Below are 21,091 nucleotides of genomic sequence, written 5' to 3' on the forward strand. Positions count from 1 at the left end.
ACAGCAGCAAAAGATACCAGCATGCGTGCCGAGCAAAAAGAGCGTGTGAGGGGAAAAAAGTAAAATTTTGCGTTCTGTGCACAGTGTCGAACGTGAACGTATTGCACGTTATGTTGCAGATTTACTACAGCTGAGTCATTTCGGGACACTAGTGTGTGTTTCCAGGAAAAAAACGGGAGGAAGGAACCAGGCTGAGGGGCTCACCGGGTTCCCCCAGGCACTCCCAGCAGCAGACACCGGTTTTCCGCGGCGGGCGGCGGCGTGGTTAAAAAAAAAAAAAAAAAAGTGTCGCGGCCCCTTTAAGAGCCACAGCACCTTCTCTAAGATACCATCTTGCACCAGGAGTTCACGTAAGCTCTCTACCTACCTTGCTAAATCCCTCCTCATTTACTGGGTACGACCGGCGGGCGGGCCGAACGAGCCTTTTCATTGGCTTTGCGCGCAGGCCCTCTCTTTCCTATTGGTTCCAGCGCTCGCCACTCGACGCTATCTCCCCCCTCTCCTGTGCCGTCGGGCTAGGTTGAGCGAGGGCTCTTGGGTTAGTTCCTGTTAGGCCCCGGCCGGGGGAGTAGATTGAAGTCCTCTAAGATGCCCGGTGGGCTGAGGCACCCGGAGCTGTGAAGAAGGCGTGAGGAGGCGGCGGGGGGCGACTCGCGGCAGGCCCGAACAAGAGCGGCGGCCGAGCCCGCCTTCCCTGCACCATGCTCATAGAGGATGTGGATGCCCTCAAGTCCTGGCTGGCCAAGTTACTGGAGCCGATGTGAGTGAGGCAGGCTGGGCCGGGGCTGGCGAACGTGGGCGTTGGGGGCCCGCGGGGGCGTGGGGGGAGGGGAAGCGGCGTGGGGGAGGGCGGAGCGGAGGGGCAGCGGTCGGGAGGTCCTGGCGACGTCTTCTCTGTAGTACTATCACCATTGTGGGGGGGTGGGGGGAGGAGAGCAAGGGACGTAGAGGCGGTGTGGCTCTGGGAACTGGGCGGGGGGGGGGGGGGAGGCGGGGAGGACAGCGAGGGCTTTTGAAATACACATTTTGGGGTGCTCAAAAGGGTAGCGGGAAGTGAGGGAATTTAAAATACTGCTCTTTTAGAACTGAGAGAGTAATCGGGGCTCTTGAGGGATTTTAGAATATCGGGATCTTGAAGGGAGTAGCAGGATATCAAGGGTTTTACAAACAATATTATTCCGGGACTAAACGATCTAGAAGCGGAGTATTGGGGACCTTTTGGAAGCATGAAGGGAGAAAAGGAGAGTAGGGACATTAAGGGCTTTAGAGCGATTACTGATGAGTTCTAAGGGTTCAAGAATATTGAATTAAAATACGGTAGTGGATAGGGATTTGTGGACACTGAAGTGTTTTGGGAATTATTAGGAATTTGATAAGCCTATTAAGGGATGCTATTATTGAGGAGTTGATAGTGCCAAGAGAGCTGATGATTTTTAAATACCATTAGGGGTTGGGAAAAGTAAGGTTTTGTAAGTTTGACTGGGGGTTGAAAGGACTACTCGAGTATCTAATATTATTGGAGGACAGGCTGAAAGGGGTATACCGGCAGCACCAAGGGATTTTTAGATGCAGGTATTGGAATAATGAAACGGGTAGTGGAAAGAAAGAGTTTTGTAACTACTGAGGATTGCCGTGTAGGATTATTGGTGAGTGGCTTGTTTCTGATATCTGGAGTAGTATGGTGGAAATATTGTTGGGACCCTTGAAATAAAGGAATAGCGAAGATATGAACTTTCTGTTGGTTTTGTAACCGTTTTAAAGGGATGAGATGGTGAAGTGTTAATTTGGGACACTGGGGTATAGGTAGTCTCTGAAAGGTATCTCAGTGAGGGAAGAGGAAAAGCTGGAGGGAGGGTGGGAGGAGGTGATAACTAACTCTCTTGGGAAAGAAGGCATGGGAAGGGAAGGAATCATTTGCTGCCCCTTTGTCATTTCTACTTAATACTTTTCCTCCTACTGGAGGTGAGGGCTTTCTGGCTGAAAGAAAAGGAGTAGAAGAGATGAGTAGGCTTTGATTCATTAGATCAGATAATTTTAGTGGAAAAATTGAGTTTTTGCAGAGGTGGAAATAAAGGGTAATTCGGGAGGTGTGGTGAAGTTGGTTGTTAGGAGACTGCTACTTCCCTGTTTGTCTCTTTCCTTGTGCTCCTGAGAAATCCTGTTAACTAACTTTTGATGTTTTGCTATTTCTGTTTCTTGGGTTGGGATGGTAACACCTAGGAAGACTCATTTGTAGTCCAGTGTGTCAGCCTTGTGAAGATGGTAGGATGGTAAAGTGAGACAGCATTAAGGGAATTTTGATGTCTGAAGTGGTATTTGCTTTCTGAGGATATGTATATGACTAGAGCACAGGTATGAATGAATGTACACTAAGGGCTTCTGAGTTTTACATTAGTGATGGTCTAAGTAATATGCAAATGACTTCTGGGCACACTTAAAAGTTTTATTGAAGAATATGGGCCTCTTGAGTGTGCATCATACTTTTCTTACATACAGTATCAAGATTGGAGCACAAAGGTGGAAATGGATTGTGATGAAGGTGGGAAATCATGAAGTAGAGTTAGTGAAATTGACCATATATGGAAGAGGCTAAGAATAGAAAAAGGTCTATTAAAATATAGAACAGGAGAACCTTTGTGTTTTTAGTTGGATGGTAGATACTTTTGAAAGTATTAAATGTTGGTAGTACTTTTGAAAGTATTAAATGTGTATTTTATGTCTTCAGAAGAAGGTGACAAGTTTTAATATTATAGTTAATTATTTTTTTAAAGCTCCCTAAAATGTTTTGGTCTGGGTAATATTTTTTGATTTTTTTCTTATTGTCAGAATTTAGTTTGGGTGGGAACTTAAGTCTCCCTAGGGTGCTTTCACCAGTTTTTTTGGACTATTTATATTGATTTTATTCATATATATTCTGTAATTTTTATGGGTAAAAGTTATCTTTCAAAATGATTAGTTTCCCCACTTGTTTTGAGTTATATCTTCAACATAAAGGTCACATCATGTCTCTTTTAAATATTATTTTTGTTACTTTTTTAGTGTTAAGAAAGATCTAAAATCACTGCTTAGACTTAATAATATAGATGATCTTCCTAGAACTACAAAATTACAAAATAAATACTTATTTTTAACTCCTATAGGTAATGGATTTGGATGAAAGTGTTCATAATAAGCAGTAAAGACAAGTGGAAATGTCACATATATTCTCATTCTTAGTATGTTGTCATGGGAGAGTATTTTTTGTTTAGACATCCTAAAATGTAAGAAATGATATGCTGAAGTGGGTTGTATTTGTAAGTTTACTTTTTGCATATTCCAGATTCAAGAAAATTTTCATGGGAGATTGGCATGTTGCTACAACACAGCATTTCAGAGCAGTTGTCATGCTTTCATATAATGTAGTTGCAGTGGATATGTTTTAATCAGACTGTAGCTATGTACATGATTTCCTGTTGCACTTTCTTATTTAGCTTAATTTAAAATTTTCTAAATTTAGGGAATTCCCTGGTGGTCCAGTGGTTAGGACTCTGTGCTTTCACTGTCGTGGACCTGGGTCAATCTCCATTCTGGGAGCTAAGATCCTGCAAGCCACATGGATGCCCCCCCCCCCCCCCCCAAAAAAAGTAACTGAATTATAAAAGGTTTTGATTTTTAGGGATTTTTAAGTGTGGTCCACCTTGTCATTAGTGAAATGAAGTCAGGTAACAAAATATTATGAAACCAGTCTAGTTTGTATGTGTTTGTGCCCCATAGACAAATTAGAAATCTCATACTGTTAGAGCTTATCTGTTTCCACTCCTTTTGTAGATGTGGGGCATATCTGTTACCTTATTAGAGGAGGGACAGGGGGAGGGAGACTAGAAGAAAGCACTCCTGAACTAGCTGTGGGCCACCTAGTACCATTTTCATTGGCAGTGCAGTAAAAGGGAGAGAAACCATCTTAGTCCAGGAGTTTATCTCTCTTCCTACTGCTGCATGAACAGACTGAACACAGATCTTGTTTGGGGTCCTCATCTTCCTTCTGTTTCAAAATCTTCTAGATATCCTAGTTATAGAGACTATGTAGGGATTATACATGAGTAGGACATGTCATGATTTCTTTTTATTACAAATAACTGCTCACTTGAACTATCTGGACTCCTTAAAGATAAGGTTCTAAGTAAATTTAGAGGATAAATCAGCCAGTGGAGAAATTTCTACAAGTTTAGAAAACATTCAAGCAAGCATTTTAAAATAACAAACATGCATTTCTACCAAAAATGTTGTCTTTAATGAGGAATGTTTTAAGTTATTTTTATTTTATATATATTGAATATATATAAGTACATCTAATTCACTGCTGCTTATTAGGTTTATTGTAAAAATTTGTCGTGTGATAATAATTTTGTAATGTATAAAAATACCAAATCACAGCGTTGTACACCAGCAGCTAACATAAGTGTTTTAAGTCAATTTTACTTCAAAAACAAACAAACAAACTCATAGAAAAAGAGATCAGATTTGTGATTACCAGAGGTGGGGTTGTCTTTACCAGAGGAGGAGAGTTGGATGAAGATAGTAAGTAGGTACAAACTTCCAGGTACAAGATATATAGTACTAAGAATGTGAAGCATGATTAATATAATTAACACTGCTGTGTGTTACATATGAAAGTTGAGATAAAATCCTGACTTCTCATGACAAGGAAAAAATGTGGTTTTTGTTTTTGTTTTGTATCTATGTAAAATGAATGTTCACTAAATTTATCATGGTAACATTTCATATATGTAAGTAAAATCATTAATGCTGTACAATTCAGACATACATAGTTCAATTATATCTCAAACTGAAAGAAAAAAAAAAGCTATGAATAACCAAAAAAACTTGCCTTGATACATGTTTTGAAGAGAGTGATAGGGTTTGTAATACTTTCTGAACAGTTGCATTCATCCATTTATCTGTCATCTTTCGGTAGAGCATCATTGTGCGATGCAGGGCATTTAGTTTCTAGATCTATATTTGAGTCACTGACTTTGGAGAGTTTTCTTACCTTTCTGTGTTAAACAATTAATTATATTAACCTTTTACCTATCTTGCAATAATGCAGACTATAAAAAGTATTTTATGTACCAGAATCATTAAATATAAATGAATTTTATGGTTTTTGAAATGTGAAAATATATTAAACTCTTTTTGCAAAAATACTTATTAATACTAGTGTTAAGTCCTTCTGCTGCTTACAGAATAATCAGTCTAGTGCATGACAGATTCTCATTGCAGGCCCTAGACAAGAATTGGTAGAGAAACCCATCAACCTGATGTGCAGTTTCTGTGAGTTTGGGTCATATCAAGGTCTTTGTTAAAAAAAAAAAAAAAGCTGTAAAACATTGACTTTATGTCATTTCTGAGTATGATGGAAAAGACACAATAATGTTCATTGGGATGATTCTATTGACCCAGTGGTCAGGGGGTGTGTATTTGGGTTGAACTCTAAAGTTTACATGCTGTTTGTACATTTGCAATCCATACCAAATTAATTTTGACTAGAAATCTCTGCAGTTGCTCAAATGGGAAGAAGAATCACCATGTAGCAGCTTGTTAGATCTCACATCTTGATAAATGAACTGCAAGGATAAAATGAGTATTTTGTAGGTATGTTCTTAAGACTGAAAAGTACTGATAATTTTCTAAAGCATATGTAGTAGATTCAAAGAATTGATGTCCCTCTAAAGTTCTGTGGGACGTGTTTAAGAAGACCACTCACTATTTCATAGAAGACTTACTCTGGCACAAACACTTCTTGGCAAGTTTTAGTATACTAAGTTAGGAACGTATTTGTTCTTATGTTCTTTGGTGTGACTCCTAAATATTTCTGACTTCATTCTCCCTGGCCCATTTCCTGTAGGCTAGGAGCCATATATTGCCTTCATAGCCTTGTTTCCTACCAATGTCTTGTTCATCCTCTCACAGTGTTGTTACTTCATTATTAATCTCTTTGTTTAGCCATTTGATATTTTGTACTATAATTATTATTTTTTCATTTCCTTGTGACTGAGGGGCAAGGTCTGTCTTGTTCAAAGTAATTCCATTACCCAGCAAGAAGGTTGGCATTTCCTTAACATTTAGTAAATGTCTAATTAATGTCCTCATGTGTATTTAGGTTGGTCACAATTAGAAAAGTATGATTTTTTTTTTTAAAGTAGTCTCATTTTCTGAGTGTGCTTAGCTGGTGGCTACTGTGCCAGGGTATCGCAATGGTGTCTGCAACTGAGTAACATCTATTTTTCCCCTCCAGATAAATCTAGGGGTATTTTCTTCCACATCATCTTCATTCATGAAAGCCCCTAAGTAATGATGGGGAATGTGAAAGCTTTCATTTGAAAAGACGTGGAAGTACCAATATTTTTGTTTCCTACACAATAGTAGTAGTGCAGTAGCCAGCAGCTAGGCACATTGAGAAAATCAGATTACTAAAAGTATCTGCAAGGCTGAGTTGATAGCTCAGTGGATGTGTTAATACCCGCAATCGTGATTTCATTAAGAAGAAAAAAGACAGATTTGAGATTTTTACAGATAAGACATTCCTGGGCAATATTTCTATTAACTTCTCGTGATAAAAATTCATTCTAAGCAATTTTTATTCTTTTAAATAAAAATAGATAATAGAAACATGTTTGTAGAACAGTATGCAAGATGTGAATTTTAAAGAATCCTCATTTGTAACTTCCATTAAACTTTAGGAAACTTCTTATGGTTCTTTATTTTAACTGAAAGGTGATTACCGATGAGGCTTAGAATACATTAATTTGTTGTGCAGATAAACATTAGAAAAAATGTATATGCTGTGATAGATTTTACTTGCATGGAATTGACACTGAGTTTTAGTTCCACAGGTAAGCTGTCTCCCTGGTTTTGAATGGATCACTTGATTTGTCTTTACATATTTACAAATTTAGGCATCTGTAAAATGAATAATAATTGATCATGGTATTAAGGGGTTTCCCAGGTGGGGCTAGTGGTAAAGAACCCACCTGCCAGTGCAAGAGACATAAGAGATGCGGGTTTGATACCTGGGTTGGGAAGATCCCCTGGAGGAAAGCATGGCAACTCACTCCAGTATTCTTGTGTGGAGCATCCCATGGACACAGGAGCCTGGTGGGCTTCAGTTCATAAGATTGCAAAGAAACACAACTGAAGTGACTTAGCACATGCACACACATGCTATTAAGACCTTTTAAAGACTATAGAATAGTACTTTTTGGTGGATATTATTACCTTTCCTAATCTCTTTGTTATAATGGAAGCCCCTTTTTGTCTAGAAACATGTGTTTAACATGGCCATGGCCCCATAATTTTAAAACCTCTTTCCAAGATATACTTTGTCCCTATAGTTAGGCAGAAATGAATTTCCATAGCTTTGGTTATAAATGAGAGCTAAAAGGGATTTTTAAAAAAAAATTAATTATTTTGGCTGCACTGGGTTTTAACTGCAGCATATGGGATCTTTGATCTTTCATTGCAGCATGTGAACTCTTAGCTGCAGCATGTGGGATCTAGTTCGCTGAGCAGGGATTGAAACCCAGATCCCCTGCATTAGGAGAGTGGAGTCTTAGCCACTGGACAACCGCGCAAGTCCCAAGAGCGAAATGATTTTAATACTCTTTGGGTACTGTTTTTGTGTAAGAGAAGTAGGAAGTGGCCCTGCATTTGTCTTGTAACCTATCAAGGGTCTTAGTCATGCTCATATTTTTGTGACATACTTCTGAAAGTCTCTTTGGTCTACTATTAGTATTGGTATCATGTCCGTGTCAGTGAAAGTCTCTGAGTCATGTCCGACTCTGCAACCCCATGGACTATACAGTCCATGGAATTCTCCAGGCCAGAATACTGGAGTGGGTAGCCTTTTCCTTGTCCAGGAAAGTTGGTACCATAGCTAATATTATAGTATGGCTACTACCATAGCTACTATTACAGTATACCTACTATAGTAGCTATACTATAATCGTACCTATAATAGTAGCCATACTATAATAGTAGCTATAGCTATACTATAATAGTAGCTATACTATAATAGTAGCTATAATATTATAGCAGTTAAAATAGTAGCTACTATAATAGTAGCTATAATAGTAGCTACTATTATAGTAGCTATTATAGCTACTATTGGTATCATAGCTACTATAATATTTTAATTGTCAGATTTAAAAGAGTATGGTAAGTGGTGATGAAAGAATAAATAAGAGCAATCATAAAGGTACAAAAAAAATCACAGCAACAAACTTCCCAATGTATTTGTTTCACCATTCAATTGATGTGAATCATTATTTCAGACTGGTGATTTCCTTCATTCTTAGTGCACTTTATGGATACATAGTCAGTTCAGTTCAGTAGCTCAGTTGTGTCCGACTCTTTGCGACCCCATGAATCGCAGCACGCCATGCCTCCCTGTCCATCACCAACTCCCAGAGTTCACTCAGATTCACATCCATCGAGTCAGTGATGCCATCCAGCCATCTCATCCTCAGTCATCCGGTTTTCCTCCTGCCCCCAATCCCTCCCAGCATCAGAGTCTTTTCCAGTGAGTCAACTCTTCGCATGAGGTGGCCAAAGTACTAGAGTTTCAGCTTTAGCATCATTCCTTCCAAAGAAATCCCAGGGCTGATCTCCTTCAGAATGGACTGGTTGGATCTCCTTGCAGTCCAAGGGACTCTCAAGAGTCTTCTCCAACACCACAGTTCAAAAGCATCAATTCTTTGGCGCTCAGCCTTCTTCACAGTCCAACTCTCACATCCATTCATGACCACAGGAAAAACCATAGCCTTGACTAGACGGATGGCCCTTTGTTGGCAAAGTAATGTCTCTGCTTTTGAATATGCTATCTAGGTTGGTCATAACTTTCCTTCCAAGGAGTAAGCATCTTTTAATTTCATGGCTGCAGTCACCATCTGCAATGATTTTGGAGCCCCCCAAAAATAAAGTCTGACACTGTTTCTGCTGTTTTCCCCTCTATTTCCCATGAAATGATGGGACCAGATGCCATGATCTTCGTTTTCTGAATGTTGAGCTTTAAGCCAACTTTTTCACTCTCCACTTTCACTTTCATCAAGAGGCTTTTGAGTTCCTCTTCACTTTCTGCCGTAAGGGTGGTGTTATCTGCATATTTGCGGTTATTGATATTTCTCCCAGCAATCTTGATTCCAGCTTGTGTTTCTTCCAGTCCAGCGTTTCTCCTGATGTACTTACTCTGCATATAAGTTAAATAAACAGGGTGACAATATACAGCCTTGACGTACTCCTTTTCCTATTTGGAACCAGTTTGTTGTTCCATGTCCAGTTCTAACTGTGGCTTCCTGGCCTGCATACAAATTTCTCAAGAGGCAGGTCAGGTGGTCTGGTATTCCCATCTCTTTCAGAATTTCCCACAGTTTATTGTGATCCACACAGTTAAAGGCTTTGGCATAGTCAATAAAGCAGAAATAGATGTTTTTCTGGAACTCTCTTGCTTTTTCCATGATCCAGCGGATGTTGGCAATTTGATCTCTGGTTCCTCTGCCTTTTCTAAAACCAGCTTGAACATTAGGAAGTTCACGGTTCACATATTGCTGAAGCCTGGCTTGGAGAATTTTGAGCATTACTTTACTAGCGTGTGAGATGAGTGCAATTGTGTGGTAGTTTGAGCATTCTTTGGCATTGCCTTTCTTTGGGATTGGAATGAAAACTGACCTTTTCCAGTCCTGTGGCCACTGCTGCGTTTTCCAAATTTGCTGGCATATTGAGTGCAGCACTTTCACAGCATCATCTTTCAGGATTTGGAATAGCTCAACTGGAATTCCATCACCTCCACTAGCTTTGTTCATAGTGATGCTTTCTAAGGCCCACTTGACTTCACATTCCAGGATGTCTGGCTCTAGATGAGTGATCACACCATCGTGATTATCTGGGTCGTGAAGATCTTTTTTGTACAGTTCTGTGTATTCTTGCCACCTCTTCTTAATATCTTCTGCTTCTGTTAGGTCCATACCATTTCTGTCCTTTATCGAGGCCATCTTTGCATGAAATGTTCCCTTGGTATCTCTAATTTTCTTGAAGAGATCTCTAGTCTTTCCCATTCTGTTGTTTTCCTCTATTTCTTTGCATTGATCACTGAGGAAGGCTTTCTTATCTCTTCTTGCTATTCTTTGGAACTCTGCATTCAGATGCTTATATCTTTCCTTTACTCCTTTGCTTTTCACTTCTCATCTTTTCACAGCTATTTGTAAGGCCTCCCCAGACAGCCATTTTGCTTTTTTGCATTTCTTTTCCATGGGGATGGTCTTGATCCCTGTCTCCTGTACAATGTCACGAACCTCATTCCATAGTTCATCAGGCACTCTATCTATCAGATCTAAGCCCTTAAATCTATTTCTCACTTCCACTGTATAATCATAAGGGATTTGGTTTAGGTCATACCTGAATGGTCTAGTGGTTTTCCCTACTTTCTTCAATTTCAGTCTGAATTTGGCAATAAGTAGTTCATGATCTGAGCCACAGTCAGCTCCTGGTCTTGTTTTTGTTGACTGTATAGAACTTCTCCATCTTTGGCTACAAAGAATATAATCAGTCTGATTTCGGTGTTGACCATCTGGTGATGTCCATGTGTAGAGTCTTCTCTTGTGTTGTTGGAAGAGGGTGTTTGCTATGACCAGTGCATTTTCTTGGCAAAACTCTATTACTCTTGCCCTGCTTCATTCCGTATTCCAAGGCCAAATTTGCCTGTTACTCCGGGTGTTTCTTGACTTCCTACTTTGGCATTCCAGTCCCCTATAGTGAAAAGGACATCTTTTTTGGGTGTTAGTTCTAAAAGGTCTTGTAGGTCTTCATAGAACCGTTCAACTTCAGCTTCTTCAGTGTTACTGGTTGGGGCATAGACTTGGATTACTGTGATATTGAATGGTTTGCCTTGGAAATGAACAGAGATCATTCTGTCGTTTTTGAGATTGCATAGGAGCTGTTAAATTTAAATGGTCCCATTCCTTTGGCTGTAAACGTGCTTTTTGTATTTGGTGCAGAATTCTAACTATCATTTATTAACAATCACTGGTTCACTCACATTAAACAAATATTTAGAATCTATAATCTTTTCTTGGTGTCTACTCTTACCTTCTTGTAACTATTCATCTTGAGTTTTATCAGTGTTACATCAAAATGTATTTCATCAGAAACAACCTAATTCTGCATTTGTTTTTTAGAGTCTGAATACTAACCATATGTAGAAGATACCTGGATTTGTTTAACTCACCTCATTTTCCAGTAATCTGAGTTTTGCCTGTTTCTCACTGGAAACCTCATATTCTTACCCAGTGTTATACCTGTTAGGTCGTGAGACTCCTCGAAGGTTCCCATAAGATCAGGGAAAATAACATTGCTTCTTTTCTGTTATTCTTAGTTATTTAAATAAAAAAATCCTTTCTCTCTGTGTTTAGAATATAATTGGAGATGCTATATGTCCATTTTAGAATTTAGCAGTTGGATTTATTAAGGTAATCTGTTCATAATTCTCCAAAATACAATCGTTTTATTTAAGGATTCCAGTTTTCTTTTAATTAATACATAACTCATCATCTGTGTACTTAGACTCCTAGTGCACTCTGACATTTGCCCATCATTTTTTTTAATTAGTTTTGAGTTTTGTAAAATTGGTAGAATTGAAATTTGCTCTCAGAATTTGGTGCATAAATGTTTTAAAAGTATACACTAGAAAGGAAGTAAGGGTGTTGGTGTTGTTTTTTACTTACTAATTTCATACATTATTGGAAATGTGATTGATACCTTGAGCTGAAACTTTTTTAACTTTCTGATTTATAGTAGAGGCCCAAGGATCATAGAATAAGATTAGTATTTTATAGGGATATAATCATTTTGCTTGCATAATGATTTTACCTCCTGTCATTCTGAGTTTTTTCATTTTATCTTCACAACAGTGCTGTGAAGCCACAAAGGATATATGATACTTAAATGTACATTTATGGGGAAAATAGAATATAAATATATAAGCGTGTGTATGTATATTTTTTATAAGAAGAAAACTTGCTATTACTTGTAATATATATAAAATGTTAAGTCTGGCGGATTGCTGTACATTAGGAGTTGGCAACTCAAGGATCTTGTGCTGCCCTGGCATAAGAGATAACTTAGAATGTCAAAGTCAGGTTACTACTGACTAGAAAAAAAAGTGATGTAAATAAAGGTTATCTCTGCTGCGCTTTCACCACTTCTCTTATCCTTCCTGTTCTAACGCCCCAATCTTTTCTTTCTTCCTAATAGCTGCTGAAGTGTTTGCCAGTAAAATTTAAGGTGACATGCTTTTTGTGTTCTTACTTTTTGTCTTAAAATGATCCTTAAGATACTCACTGAGAAGATTAGAGGTAGAAATGGCCATTTTTAGATGTTGGTGCTTGGCATTACAGAGAATGGAAAAGCTGTCCCATCACTTCCCCTGCTTCTTCATTGATCACTCAGAACAGAGAGTTCCTGAGCAGATCTACAGCGCTTCTACAGCCTGGGAGTCAAGCTGCACCTTAAGAGTCCATTGCCATCCTTTCCCTATTACCACTGAGAGCAAATAAATGTAGATTCAGTCCTAAGTTCTGAGTATAATTGGAACATTAAAAATAGGAGGCACATTATTTTATAAAAATAAGCAGGAAAAGAAAAACTTAACTGTATCATATTTATAAGTATGTTCTTTGTTAACGATAGTTGCCTGTGTTTGCAGTCATTTTTTAAAATAAAGTTTTTTATTGAAGCCTTCCAAAATAGGGGTGGTTTCGTTAATGACATCAGTATTTGAAAAAAATGTTTAAAAATACTTGTTTTCTCTTTGTCTAACTAGATGTGATGCTGACCCTTCAGCCTTAGCCAACTATGTTGTAGCACTGGTCAAGAAGGACAAACCTGAGAAAGAATTGAAAGCCTTTTGTGCTGATCAACTTGACGTATTTTTACAAAAAGGTAATTATTATAGGCCTTCAACCAAGTATTTGAATAGAGATTTTAAATTTAAAACTTCCTGATAAAATCTTAAAGCTTGAAAGGAAATAAACTGGTCAGAGTTCTTTAAATACTTGAATATACCTATTCATGCGTAATTATTTATTGTGTATTCGGCAAAACTTTTTTCCCTTTCCCACTCTGCTCCTCTCCGATATTGAGGCGGTTGTAATTCAAGTACTTTTTAAGTGAATGAATCCTTGGAGCTTGTGGTAGAGCCTAGTTAATGGTTAAAGAGTAACAATTTTAAAGATTCTTATTCTTACTGTTTATTAAGACAACGAAGGTAACTTTTTCTCCTTCTTGACTGGGGCTTCTTGATATGCAAGAAGAAATGGGCATGCTCCTCTTCTCTGTGTGTCTTTAACTTCTCATCTTCTTAGCAAAATCTTGTTCCTAGTCTGCGGAGCTTCCTGGGGGCCTCCCTGCTGCTTGTCTGACCTCATCTCCTACCACTCCCTGTCATTTGTTCCATTCTAGCCACATGGACCACCTTGCTGTTTTGTTCAGCATGGCAAACATGTTCCCAAATGAGGGCTTTTGAACACTGTTTTACCCTTGCTTGAAACACGATTTCTCATGGTTTCTGGCCTCTTCTCAAATGTCATCTTCTCAGGGTGGTTTCTCTCTCCTCTTCCCATTTTTGCTTTATTATTTTTTCATGGCATTTGTTACTCCCTGTCATGTTATATGTTAATCTGCTTGTTTATCTGTGTGTGTCTCTCTCCACCTCCCGTTTGTCTTTTCCTTTGTTAAAATTGGAGACTCGAAACCTACAGACTTGACATATAGAAGATACTCAATAAATACTGTTGAATGGACAAACAGGAATGTGGATATTTTATATTTAGTAATGAGAAAGGATCCTTTAGCTCAAGTATCTTCTGAAAAAGAAAAGATAGTCATATGACTTCTCAGTCTGAAACTAAGGATTACATATTTTTTGTCCATTTTTAAGGCTTTTTATACAAAATTAATATAGGATTCTTTCAGTACAGATGAGTATTTTCTAAATGTATTAATTAATATTGCTTAGTTTTAACTAAAGATAGTAATGATGTGTGTATCTTTTAAATTACAAAAGTAATACATGTTTTAAAAAGTGCTTTAGAAATACAGATGCATGTGAAAACAGTCTTCTGATCATAAAGTCTTTCAAATGGTCTGATTAATTTGTCTTAAAGTTATGTGTAAGAAGAGCTTACCATTTTATAATCATGGAAATGCTTACTGCACAAATTAATAACCTAAAAAGTTTATGAAAAGATGCTTTTCTGAAGAAAAAATTTGACATTTTAGAAATAGTTATTTGTATAAAACGTGTAACAGTTGTGGTGTAAGCAGAATCTGTATTATACTTTTAATATCCTCTTTAGTTCTTCCTGAGGGGTAGGACCCTTGGAAGTGACTTAAATTTGGTTTAAATAACATAATATAAATATCTTGACATTTAATTTTTAATAACTTCCTCTGGTTCTCTCCATTAAAGAGTCTGAAAAAGTTACAAAATAGAGCAGCCTTTTTCATGTTTTACTTAAAACACAAAATATTTTCATACCATTCTCATGTCAAAATTTATTTTTCAACTAATTTAAAAATAAATATTTGAGTATGCAATTTAGTTAATCTAACAATATAAAGGTATATCATGAAAGTCTCTCTCACCTCATCTGATCCCTTCCCACCCCTAGTACATTACCTTGTCATTTTTGTGTCCTTTCAGAGTTCTCTTTAATGCAAATATATATGAATACAATATTTAATTTTATATCTTGGAGCGTTGATATTATCAGTACTTATTCTTTTTATAGCCTCTGTGTGTTATTGTTTGATTGTCATATGATTTAGTCTCTTATTCATGGAAATTTGGGTTGTAGCCAATCTTTTACATACTCAAACAGGCAATCTTGCATATAAATCATTTTGTACATGTGCAAGTATCTTTAAAGGGTTTTAAACCCCAGAAATGGTTTCTCCCCCATAAGGGTTAAACTCATTTTTAGTTCCACCAGCTTTGAATGAGATGTCCCACTTTCCTCAATTTTGCCAATAGAGTGTGTTGTCAAACGTTTGGTTACCTACTAGTCATTCCTCATTTCCCTTTGTGTAACACTTACATATTATATTTTCTCCTTAGAAACTTCAGGTTTTGTGGATAAGCTATTTGAAAGTCTCTATACTAAGAACTACCTTCCTCCTTTGGAACCAGTTAAGCCTGAGCCAAAACCACCAGTCCAAGAAAAAGAAGAAATTAAAGAAGAGGTAATGTAAAGTTTTCTTTTGCTTGCAGGGACTTCTTAGCTCTTATTACCAGTATCATCCTCAGTTGGTAGTTGACCTCTGTAAAAGTTATTCTCTTTTAATTGGACATAGAGAACGGACTGATGGGTTGCACGGGGGGAGAGGACTGGGAAAGGGGTGGAGTGGGAGTTTGAGATTAGCAGATGTAAACTTTTATATACAGAATGGATAAGCAACATAGTCCTACTGTACAGCACAGGGCACTATTTTCAATATCCTGTGATAATAAACCATAATGGAAAAGAATATAAAGTGTGTGTGTGTGTGTGTGTGTGTATATATATATATGTAACTGAATCACTTTGCTGTACAGCAGTAATTAGCACAACATTGTAAATCAAGTACACATCAGTTAAAAAAAAAGAATGGGCTCCCAGTATGTTTTTTCAGGTAATGGAAATACAAAGAAACTTTTCTTCTATATTGGATAATGTATAATTTTTGGTTTAAGTTATAGGTTAGGGAATTCTGGCGGTCCTTGTTAGTATAGTGGTGAGTATCCCCACCTGTCATGGGGGCCCAGGGTTTATTTCCCTAATGGGAAGGCAACATGCCCTTGGGCTTCCCTGATGGCTCAGATAGTAAAGAATCTGCCTGCAATGTAGGAGACCCAGGTTTGATCCCTGGGTTGGGAAGATTCCCTGGAGAAGAGAATGGCAACCCACTCCAATATGCTTACCTGGAGAATTCCATGGATAGAGGAGCCTGGTGTGTTAAAGTCCATGGGGTCGCAAAGAGTCGGTCAGGACCGAGTGACTAATGCTTTCACTTTAGGGCTTCTCCGATGGCTCAGTGGGTAAAAAACCTGCCTACAATGCAGGAAACATGGAAGAAGATGCAGGTTCGATCCCTGGGTCGGGAAGAATCCCCTGGAGAAGGAAATTGCACCCCACTCCAGTATTCTTGCCTGGAAAGTCCCATGGATAGAGGAGCCTCGTGGGCTCCAGACCAGGCTACAGTCCATGGGGTCGCAAAGAGTCGGACATGACTGAGCAGCTAAGCATGCAGCACTTAGGACTCCGTGCTTTCATTGCTGAGGGCATTGGTTTAATCCCTGGTCAGGGAAATTTTTTTTAAAAAGGTATAGGTTACATCTTTGTATAATAAGTTAAAATTTTTGCAGCATGTGTCCTTTTTTAGAGTCACTGAAGGTCAGTGGATTGAAAGTGTCTGTTTGAAAGATAGCTCCTTTGAGTGAGGAAAATTACATTATCTTGAGTTTTGAAAGAACAGTTAAAGAAAAAAAACCAAATTGTTACACTATTTCATTTTGTATCTTTGCAGTGAATCCTAATTTTGAAAATTGTGGAAAATGGATTTCAGCTTCTATGTATACTACCCCAAATGTCTGGCATTTTTTCCATTTTCTTAGCTTTTATACATAACTTAATTGTTATTACTGACAAATAATAGCTTGTAGAATAGTGTGTAAATATAATAGTTTAAAGTAATTGTTAGATAACATTGAAAGGAGGAAGTTGTCTTTTTTGTACCTTCAGCCACTTGCCATCCTCATAAATATTTAGTAGGTATCTCTAAAAGGTTATATTTTTAAAGCCTCCAAATATTCTTGTATATAAAAGTAACAATAACTCCTTAATATCAGATACCCAGTGTTTAAATTGCTTATTGTTCGTAAATGTCCATTTTTTTCCCCATTTGTTTGAGTCAAGATCTAAATAATCAAGTTGGCTGAAGTGTCATTTTTTTTTTTAATTCCTTCTTACATATTCCCTCTCACTTCCTTCATGCCAAGGTTACTGCTACTCTTATTTCTAATACAGTATGAAGAAGTGAAGTTGCTCAGGCGTGTCCAACTCATTGCGACCCCATGGACCGTAGCCCACCAGGCTCCTTGGTCCATGGGATTTTCCGGGCATGAATACTGGAGTGGGTTGCCATTTCCTTCTCTAGGGGATCTTCCCGACTTAGGGATCGAACCCAGGTCTCCTGCATTGTAGGCAGACACTTCACTGTCTGAACTACCAGGGATACAGTGTATTCTTGTTTTTTTCAGTTTATGTAATAAGAATCATACAGACTTTTTTTAAAATCTGTACAAATCAAGCATTTTATTTATATAGCAAGAAAGCACTCATTTGTTCTCAACTTAAATATACTTGAGATTAAAAATCATGTTTGACAATGTACTGCAGGATGCTGAATAAGACTTCACCCATATTGCTTTGGATTTCTTTGTATATTTTCCATACCCATAGGAATAATTAATTTAACTTCCTTAACCTACTGGATGCTCCCTGGATGTAAAAGTCTTACACTCTTTTGTCTAGCTTCCTTAGCTTATTTTTACATGAGATTCATTCGTATTGTGTATGCCCTTTTGACTTTTTTAAACAGCTTATTGATACGTAATTCACCAGCTTTGCAATTCACCTATGTAAAATATACAAATGTGATAATTTTCATTGTATTCAGAATTGTATAACCATCTCCATAGTCCATTTTAGAACATTTTCAGCATCTAAAAAAGAAACGTCATGCTCATTAAGCCATTACTTCCAGGTCTTCCAGTCCCAGTCCCCACCCCAGGCCATATACTAAACTATTTTCAGTCTCATTAAATCTGCTTATTCTGGACATTTCATATAAATAGAAGTACGTGGTATGTAATCTTCTGTGGCTGGCTTCTTCTGCTTAGCATAACACTTAAAAGGTTCCTCCACATTGTAACATGTATCAGGACCTCTTTTATTTTTCATGGCTGAATAATATTCCATTTTATGAATATATCACATTTTCTTTATCCAGTCATCAGTTGATGGATATTTGTATTAATAGGCAAATAGTTAGTACTTTTTATCTATCATAAATAATACTGCTATGAACATTCATGCATAGGTTTTTGTTTGGCTTTATGTTTTTATTATTTTGGGTCCTTTAACTTTTGAAGAATAGGTTTTCCTATTAGAAAAACTAATTAGTAGTTTAGAAAATTACTTCCCTAAAATTAGGAAAATTCAAAGAGGAAATTAATAGATGTCCATTAAAAAAAACTTTAGAGAATATACAAAAGCAAAAAGAAGGATAAAGTTCTCCAAGTTGATATCTTTTAAGTCTCTTTATATCTTTTAACCCCCCGCTTCCTACTTACTTATATAACTCTCTTCTTTTCATCACCCCCTTTTTTCCCTTAAATTTTATTTTGTTGAAGAAACTGAGTCAGTTTCTTCATGACTGAAGAAACTCAGTCATTTGCTGAGCAAGTCATTTTGCTCAGCAAAAAACTGAGTCGTTTGCTCCAGACACTGGAGTTTTTTACTCTGGATTTTGCTGATTGCATCCTCTGTATTTCCTGTGAATTGGTAGAGAAAATGATTTTTAAATATAGTTTAATAATTGTAGAATGTTTTTGTCAGCAACATATGGTTGTCATATTGTGGCTGCCATTTTATGTTGCCTGGATTTTACTAAATTGTTATCTTCTGTTCCATTCACTCATTTCCTGATTTGTGCATTTTTAAACGAGCCTCTCATTAGATGGGCATTTGTTTAGCTCTTCCAAATGTCTTCATTTGTCTTAATTTCCCTCTAGTAAAGGCCATATATTTATTTTTTTACTTATTTATTTTTGGCTGTGCTGGGTCTCCGTTGATCATGTAAGCTTTGTGTAGTTGCAGGGGCTACTCTCTAGTTGTGGTATGTGGGTGTCTCATTGAGATGGCTTTTCTTGTTGTGGAACACAGGCTCTAGGTACCTGGGCTCAGTGGTTGTGGTGCATGGGCTTAGTTGCCTGAGGCATGTGGGATCTTCCCAGACTAGAGACTGAACCCGCGTCCCCTGCATTGGCGGTGGATTCTTTACTACTGGACCACCAGGGACGTCCCATGTATTTGTTTTGAGATTAACTTGTGTTTAAAAAATTTTAATAGAATCACTAGTTCTGTATTTCTGGTCAATCTTGACTTCAAGTTTTAAAAGAAGCCTTAACATTTCCAATAATTCTGATACCATTTTTCCATAATTCACACGAAATACTTAGTTTTATAGCAGTGGTTAAATTAACCATTTGTTCCTTAAACTTTGTCTGTGAAATAAATCTAAAGTTCTCCTCAAATGAATTATATTGTGAATATATTTTATAATTAGGAAAACACACAAACCATTTTACTATATGATACTTAGAAGTAGAGATTTGTTATTTTTACTGTTATATTTTAAAGAATGAATTAGTTTTCCTCCTACACTGCTATTAGGGTGAGATTTAAAATTTAACATATTGCTGTTAAAGTAATTTCAACATCTTTTTTTACTTCTTCCTGTTGGCCAACTTTGGGGGATGTGATTTGATTGTAGTATTTAAATATATTTATGCCCTCTCTTGTGGCCAGAAAGATTTATCAGGTGGATGTGTTTTATAGTTTATGGAAGAACTGTTCTTGTTTCTAATGAATATTTTCTTGTAGGTATTTCAGGAGCCAGCAGAGGAAGAACGAGATGGCAGAAAAAAGAAATACCCTAGTCCCCAGAAGACTCGTTCAGAATCTAGTGAACGAAGGTTTGTGTTTATCTTTAATTAGGAAAACATTGATAACTCACTTTCCAGTTACCTTATAAGGACATTAGCAGGATTTTTGACATATGCTCTACTCCTCTCATTGTAAAATGATTAAAGAAGTAATTTTTTTTTCCATTCCCTGTGTTTTTTGTCTTTGTCATACTTTCTCTTCCTTTTATAAACAATAATCATTATGTGCTTTCCCCAGGAGCTCAGAGGTGGGAGCAGTCTCCTTAGAGAATATTAATGAAATGTTCCATTTGGTTAGGGGTGCTCAGTATTAAAATTGTCCATAGCATTTTATATTACAAGTAGTGCAGTTTATATCTTGATTCATCAGCCTACCATCAAAAAATTAGTTTTTGTTTAGGAACTCTTTGTTTTGAACTTTTTGTCTTTTCTAGTTTTAAATATGTTTTTCCTTTTACCCCTCCCCATGCTTTGGATTCACCTCTTTTTTTTATTTCTCCCCACCCAGTATACTTGAAGGGAATGTTTTTTCTTTTTATGTAATGGATTAGAGGAATTACGCAGTGGTTTTACGGCTCTCTGGAAAAGCTTAGAAGTTACGAATTTTGATGAATCACAGAGGATAATTCATATTCCAGATTTGTTTTCTGTCCTGGTTTCTGTAGTGTACCTATGGCTTTCATATCTGTATATTACAGGACACGGGAGAAGAAAAGAGAAGATGGCAAGTGGAGAGACTACGACCGGTACTATGAGCGGAATGAACTGTACCGTGAGAAGTATGACTGGAGAAGAGGCAGGAGTAAGAGCCGGAGTAAGAGCCGAGGCCTGAGTCGAAGTCGGAGTCGAAGCCGGGGGCGCAGCAAAGACCGGGATCCAAATAGGAGTGTTGGTGAGTCCAAGTGGCTTCCCCCTAAAACTCCATAGTTGCTTGTCTTCTTGTATCACAGGGGTGTCAGAATCCCTTTGATGGAAACATTGAAGGCAACAGGAGAAGGAGGCGGCAGAGGATGAAATGGTTAGATAGCATCACTGACTCGATGGATATGAATCTAAGCAAACTCCGGGATATAGTGAAGGACAGGCAAGCCTGGCATGCTGCAGTCAGTCCGTGGGATCGCAAAGAGTCAGACATGACTTAGGGACTGAACACCAACAAGCAACCTTTAATACATCTGAGCAATGTAAAATCTGGAATTGTGTCACAAAAACTTGATTTTTGTTACAAAGTCAGGGCTCTATTCTCAGGGTGGAGTCAAAGGAGTTTGTCTAAAAAGAAGCCATTTGTTCATGTAT

The 21,091-nt window shown here is 37.6% G+C and overlaps 1 protein-coding gene across 4 annotated transcripts in view; it reads left to right on the top strand.

Annotated features, from left to right (window-relative positions):
• Positions 1 to 517: 517 nt before the first annotated feature.
• RBM27 (RNA binding motif protein 27) overlaps positions 518 to 21,091 on the top strand; it is a 65,474-nt gene continuing 44,900 nt past the window's right edge. For 3 of the 4 annotated variants that reach the window (XM_005209576.5, XM_024994218.2, XM_024994219.2), the window contains exons 1-5: positions 518 to 760; positions 12,851 to 12,969; positions 15,146 to 15,270; positions 19,734 to 19,825; positions 20,494 to 20,687. In XM_005209576.5, coding sequence (XP_005209633.1) covers positions 702 to 760; positions 12,851 to 12,969; positions 15,146 to 15,270; positions 19,734 to 19,825; positions 20,494 to 20,687 — 589 coding nt within the window. In that variant the 5' untranslated portion in view covers positions 518 to 701. The remainder of the gene's footprint in view (positions 761 to 12,850; positions 12,970 to 15,145; positions 15,271 to 19,733; positions 19,826 to 20,493; positions 20,688 to 21,091) is intronic. The other variant, NM_001193172.1, reaches the window with a different exon arrangement.

The sequence above is a fragment of the Bos taurus genome, chromosome 7 (genome assembly GCF_002263795.3).
Source record: "Bos taurus isolate L1 Dominette 01449 registration number 42190680 breed Hereford chromosome 7, ARS-UCD2.0, whole genome shotgun sequence".
Lineage (NCBI taxonomy): Eukaryota > Metazoa > Chordata > Mammalia > Artiodactyla > Bovidae > Bos > Bos taurus.